The sequence below is a fragment of the Limulus polyphemus genome, unplaced genomic scaffold (assembly GCF_000517525.1).
Source record: "Limulus polyphemus unplaced genomic scaffold, Limulus_polyphemus-2.1.2 Scaffold2037, whole genome shotgun sequence".
In the NCBI taxonomy this organism is placed as follows: domain Eukaryota; kingdom Metazoa; phylum Arthropoda; class Merostomata; order Xiphosura; family Limulidae; genus Limulus; species Limulus polyphemus.
The window spans coordinates 194087-200873 of record NW_013667647.1 but is presented as its reverse complement, the minus strand read 5'-3'; the positions used below and the strand labels follow the sequence as shown (position 1 = coordinate 200873).

General features: G+C 31.1%; 1 protein-coding gene across 1 annotated transcript in view; it reads right to left on the bottom strand.

Annotated features, from left to right (window-relative positions):
• Positions 1-6787, bottom strand: part of LOC106465748 (G-protein coupled receptor GRL101-like) — a gene marked incomplete at its 5' end in the record, with an annotated part of 84251 nt that overhangs the window by 25290 nt on the left and 52174 nt on the right. The window contains 3 exons of the mRNA XM_022393672.1: positions 2571-2642; positions 4455-4529; positions 5628-5739. Of these exons, the coding sequence (XP_022249380.1) occupies positions 2571-2642; positions 4455-4529; positions 5628-5739 (259 nt within the window). The remainder of the gene's footprint in view (positions 1-2570; positions 2643-4454; positions 4530-5627; positions 5740-6787) is intronic.

Below are 6787 nucleotides of genomic sequence, written 5' to 3'. Positions count from 1 at the left end.
TAATAATATACTGATAGCAACATTTAAACTTAATAATAACATTATAACAACTCTCAAACTAGTACACAACAATGGACTGTTAATAATATACTGATAGCAACATTTAAACTTAATAATAACATTATAACAACTCTCAAACTAGTACACAACGACGGACTGTTAATAATATACTGATAGCAACATTTAAACTTAATAATAACATTATAACAACTCTCAAACTAGTACACAACGATGGACTGTTAATAATATACTGATAGAACATTTAAACTTAATAATAACATTATATCAACTCTCAAACTAGTACACAACGACGGACTGTTAATAATATACTGATAGCAACATTTAAACTTAATAATAACATTATAACAACTCTCAAACTAGTACACAACAATGGACTGTTAACAATATACTGATAGCAACATTTAAACTTAATAATAACATTATAACAACTCTCAAACTAGTACACAACAATGGAAAGTATGTCAAGAAACTCTGCAAGGAATATAAAGAGAAATTTAAATATGCTTGCTGGTAGTATTAACTATAAATATAGTTAATTTGTGAATCATTAAAACGTATACCAAATAATGTGTATCTAAGAAATACACGAAAACTGCCAGAGAACTATTTCGTCAACCATAGCCCTAAGCTACACATTTGTAAAAGTTGTGTATTATCCATCGAACTCCGAGTATCTATTCATATTTTCCTGACTTACAGGTCTGTAAATGTTATTAACAGCGAGGGTACATAACTGATGAAACAATATATTATAATCTTTATAAGTAATATATAGCTTGTTCAATATAAGTAATATATAGTTTGTTCATTATAAGTAATATATAGCTTGTTCAATATAAGTAATATATAGTTTGTTCATTATAAGTAATATAGTTTGTTCATTATAAGTAATATATAGTTTGTTCAATATAAGTAATATAGTTTGTTCATTATAGGTAACATATAGTTTGTTCATTATAGGTAATATATAGTTTGTTCATTATAAGTAATATATATTTTTGTTCATTATAAGTAATATATAGTTTGTTCATTATAAGTAATATAGTTTGTTCATTATAGGTAACATATAGTTTGTTCATTATAAGTAATATATAGTTTGTTCATTATAAGTAATATAGTTTGTTTTTACAAGTAATATATAGTTTGTTCATTATAAGTAATATAGTTTGTTTTTTACAAGTAATATATAGTTTGTTCATTATAAGTAATATAGTTTGTTCATTATAAGTAATATATAGTTTGTTCATTATAAGTAATATATAGTTTGTTGATTATACGTAATATACTTTGTTTTTTACAAGTAATATATAGTTTGTTCATTATAAGTAATATAGTTTGTTTTTTACAAGTAATATATAGTTTGTTCATGATAAGTTTATTAGTTTGAACGAAATAATGTAATCAGTTAGGCTCATTACTAGGTATATATGTTTAGTTCTGATCTATTTAGGTAGCTCGCCTTAATCAGAAAGTAATATTAAGTAATTAGAAAATGGATATTAATGAAAACACTAAAATATTAAACAACGAAAAAACTACATATATGGTTCTGATATGACCAGATCTTTCTTTAGTGAAGTAAAAAAGGTACATGTTTTCTGTTAGCATCAGTAAGAATAGATAACCCGTAAGATACGACACCTACTTTCTGTTACGAGGGCTCAAAATAGCAAAGCACCCCTATTTTGTATTAAAAGTAGTAAGAATAGCGAATCCAAAATGTGCACCTATTTTCTGTTAGCAGCGTCAAGAATAGCGAATCCAAAATGTGCACCTATTTTCTGTTAGCAGCGTCAAGAACAGCGAATCCAAAATGTGCACCTATTTTCTATTAGCAGCGTCAAGAACAGCTAATCCAAAATGTGCACTTATTTTCTATTAGCAGCGTCAAGAACAGCGAATCCAAAATGTGCACCTATTTTCTGTTAGCAGCGTCAAGAACAGCTAATCCAAAATGTGCACCTATTTTCTGTTATCAGTGGTTAACTTTCTTATTAACAGTTAGTACGTCTCTTCACGGACGTACATCGAACCTAAGATATTTGAATACTATTAATATAGTACAAGTTTTATTCCACTTAGGATGATTCTCGAATGTATTCTCGATACCAAACTTACAACTTATACGGACTAAAGTTACAAAGTTTTATTCCACTTAGAATGATTCTCGAATGTATTCTCGATACCAAACTTACAACTTATACAGACTAAAGCTAGAAAGTTTTATTCCACTTAGGACGATTCTCGAATGTATTCTCGATACCAAACTTACAACTTATACGGACTAAAGTTACAAAGTTTTATTCCACTTAGGATGATTCTCGAATGTATTCTCGATACCAAACTTACAACTTATACGGACTAAAGTTACAAAGTTTTATTCCACTTAGAATGATTCTCGAATGTATTATCGATACCAAACTTACAACTTATAGGACAATTAGGAGTAATTCTGATAATTAGAAAGACAGCTGAATTTTATTTATAGAATATTTATCTAATTATCATTAACTAAAAACTAAAACAACTTTGCATTTGATCCTTCGTACAATATTTTCAGTCGCCACAAGTTGCTAAAAATGCCCGAAGAAAGGTAATTTATTCCGTTTCTCCCGAGATCCCTGAAAAAGAGAAAAAAGGAGAAAATTAGCTAGTTTCCAGTATAACATATTTCAAGCCTGATAATCACCGCAACTGTAATCAATGGCTTACGATCGACCACAACAATGTGATTAAAGTCTGGGTAAAGCTGTTGCTTTGATAAATTTTATCAGCCTAAGTTAAAGTTGTAAGTGAAATTCGAGACATAAATAAAGTTAAGTATTAAAATAAAATTAAACTTTAAACGAACTAACAGAATAAATTTTGATGGTAATAAGGCTGTTCAGAGTCATAAGTAGAAACAGAAACCTATGTATACGAGGTCGATAAGATGGTTTTTCTAAAAGTAGCATAGCCAAACTAGAAGAATGAAAATATAACTGATACAGGAAACTACTTTAAAGATCACAATTTTGATGGTAATAAGGCTTTTCAGAATCATAAGTAGAAACAGAAACCTATGTATACGAGGTCGATAAGATGGTTTTTCTAAAAGTAGCATAGCCAAACTAGAAGAATGAAAATATAACTGATACAGGAAACTACTTTAAAGATCACAATTTTGATGGTAACATATTTCTGCTGTTGTTCTTGCTATTTGATTATGGCAAAACTACACAGTGGGCTAGTGAATCGAACCCTGAATCTTAGCGTTATAAATCAGTAAACTTATCGCTGAACCACCAGGGGACGATAAATTCCTGTCTACAATAAATTCATTACTTTTAAAAGAAAAATGCAAACAAGTTCGTAGTTTGTTCAAACATGGGTTGTGGAGAAAAAAAAAGTCTTGTGATTGAATTAAGTTTAAGAATGTTTTGATCGAAACCCGGATTCTAGAGTTGTAAGTCCGCAGACATACCGCTGTGCCACTGGGACGCAGTTCCAGTAATACTTTACAACAATAATTACTGATGGAGTTTTGTTGAATGAAAAATGCAGAATAACTTTATACAGGCTTGTTTGTACATTATTAAGGCCAAAAGTTTGTTCCGTGTTAAGCGCAAAGCTGCACAAGAGACTATCTGCGCTGTGCCCACCGCAGTGATCGAATCGTGAAATATACGACTTTATGCTTTCTGCTGAGCCAGTAGGTACTAAAGCCAAGCTGGTGATGCAGTTATAAAACACTTATTTTTGGCACTGAGATTGAGTACGATTTGATACTTTAGCCCTTACAGTAGAAGTCGATTTCAACATGAGAAGAAACAAAAGCTAATTCTGAGCAGATTTTCCCATACTTCTAAAATAAAGAGAGTTTTTTCAATAAACTTTTTAATTTGGTCCTTATAATGCTTACAGCAAAATAAAAATAAAACCATTAATTGAGAGGAAAATGTATGTACTACTGATATTGTCTTTAATAATGGATTTTGCCTTTCTGTCTCATCGTTAATTAGTTAATAATACTTAAACAAAATAAACTCGCGCAGCTGGGAAGGTTCAACCTATGGAGTTGATATAACAAAGAAATAATAACTCTGTGAAGGAATGACGCGACTTAGGTTATTTGTTTTATCCTGCTTTGACAAAAGTTTTCCAATAATCTCCTTCATCTCACAGAAAACTTCAAGAATTTGTATTTATTACTATCATATTGTTGTTCATTCCTCCCACGTGCTAGGCATTAGTCGCGCACGCGCTTTTTCCTTTGATTTTGATCCGCCATTTTTTCTTGCTCAATGGATTTCGAGTCTCATATATTTCTAGTGTTCGATACAACATAATTAGTTTGCTTGTTTGTTAAACCCAATTTCTAGTGTTTCAAGACTCCAGATTTACTGTCGAGCCAGCGAAGGGCAATGTAATTGTAGAGTACATTTTTAACTTACATCATTCTTGACTTTTCCATGCCCATCAAAGCTCTTTTCTGAAGATTTCCGCTGAGATTATTGCCACGAAACAAGCTAAAAAACAAAGTAAAATAAGTGAATATACGAAGTGATTTAATCTCGTGTAACAACATTTTATATATATATATATAATGACGAACGTTGAAACAGATATATTGATAGGGCAAGTTGAAAATAAAATATATTGTAGAAATATTATTTCAATAAGATTATAAGTTTTAGGTTCTACATTTATTTAATAAAATCAGACAAAAAAAAATCAACTTAAATTTTAAATAAATTATTTTGTTAGTTTTATTCAACGTAACTGTTTTTTGTGTGCGTACAGAAAGTTTTGTCTTTGTTTAAGAAAAATTAGATTAAATATAATGATATTACAAAAACAACAGCGAACTAACTTCGTAATCTGAGGAACGTATTGTCTTCAAAATGTTTTACAGTTACATTTTATTGCCGAGTTAGGCCACCAGGTGAACATAAAGCCAAGTCCGAATGTTTTGGTGAGTTAGGCCACCAGTTGAACATAAAGCTAAGTCCGAATGTTTTGGTGAGTTAGGCCACCAGGTGGACATAAAGCCAAGTCCGAATGTTTTGGTTTGCTTGTTGTTAAGCGTAAAGTTACATAATGAGTACCGAAACCCGGTTTTTAGTGTTATAATCCATCAGACTTACCGCTGAATCATTGGGGGGGGGGAGAGAAAAGCCAACACCAACTCTCAAGTTACTGTAATCGAACAAAATTATTTTACCCTTACTCTTATAGATTACCCAAGACTTCAAAGTGTAAAGTGAGTTTCTACGGCAACGGGCCGCGAACCATGAACCCTCGGTTTCACAACTATGCCCGGCCTAAGCCGAAAGCACCTGAAATGTGTATTACACTACATATAAAATAAATATGAATCATACGTTTAAACACAAGATATATATATCTACGAATTTAATTGAATTAGCTAGAATATATTTGGGAATAATGATATATATAACTTTTTAACCCTAGTTAATTTCTTAATTTTTCTCTAACTTATACTTTCTCGTCTTAAACCTAATGAAACAAACCAAGCTAGTTTAACATTATCAAGTCTTTATGTAAACTAAAGTAGGGTTTCAAGATAAGTTCTCAAACTAAGCTCAGAAGAAAACGCTACTCACAATCGTGAAATTTGGTGCTCAATTTTCTTTGGAAATGAGGTTAATCCTACATTCGTACAATTGATGGTTATGTCAACACAAGGACAGCGTTCTTCTAGTGAACATTGGAAAGCTGATGGGAAGAGAATAACATAAAAAGGACAACTATTTTTTTCAAAGAATTTAAACACATATTTATAAATACAACAGAGATCCTGGAAGAGAGAGAATGTCTTGAATTATTCAAGGTAAGAGTATGTATATATATATGTATATGTCAGATATATTAAATCACAAGAGTTACCAAGTGCGGACATATTTAAAGTTTCAGTTTTTAAATTATCTTCAGACTATTTACTACGTACATCGATATATTTTACTGTTCCTTGAGCATCTCGAGCACAGTTAATGTGCATGAGATAATATTTTGCTGTTTCTTAATTATATCTAGTCTATTTAATGTGTTTGATGGTATATTCTGGTGTTTCTTAATCATATCTAGTCTAGTTAATGTGTATGATGATATATTCTGGTGTTTCTTAATTATATCTAGTCTAGTTAATGTGTTTGATGGTATATTCTGGTGTTTCGTAATTATATCTAGTCCAGTTAATGTGTATGATGGTATATTCTGGTGTTTCTTAATTATATCTAGTCTAGTTAATGTGCATGAGGTAATATTTTGCTGTTTCTTAATTATATCTAGTCTAGTTAATGTGTATGATGGTATATTCTGGTGTTTCTTAATCATATCTAGTCTAGTTAATGTGTATGATGGTATATTCTGGTGTTTCTTAATATATCTAGTCTAGTTAATGTGTACGAGAGTATATTCCGGTGTTTCTTAAATTGTTTGTTTGTATTTAAGCACAAAGCTACACAATGGGCTGTCTGTGCTCTGCCCACCACGGGTATCGACACCCGGATTCTAGCGTTGTAAGTCCGCAGACGTACCACTGGGGACGCTACCAAATGAAACGATAACATGTGTATTTCTCAGCGCCAAGGATTAACAAGGCAAACAGAGTTTTGTTTCTCATCACTTAAACTTAACAAAGTATTGAGTATTTCTCAGCGCCAAGGATTAACAAGGCAAACAGAGTTTTGTTTCTCATCACTTAAACTTAACAAAGTATTGAGTATTTCTCAGCGCCAAGGATTAACAAGGCAAACAGAGTTTT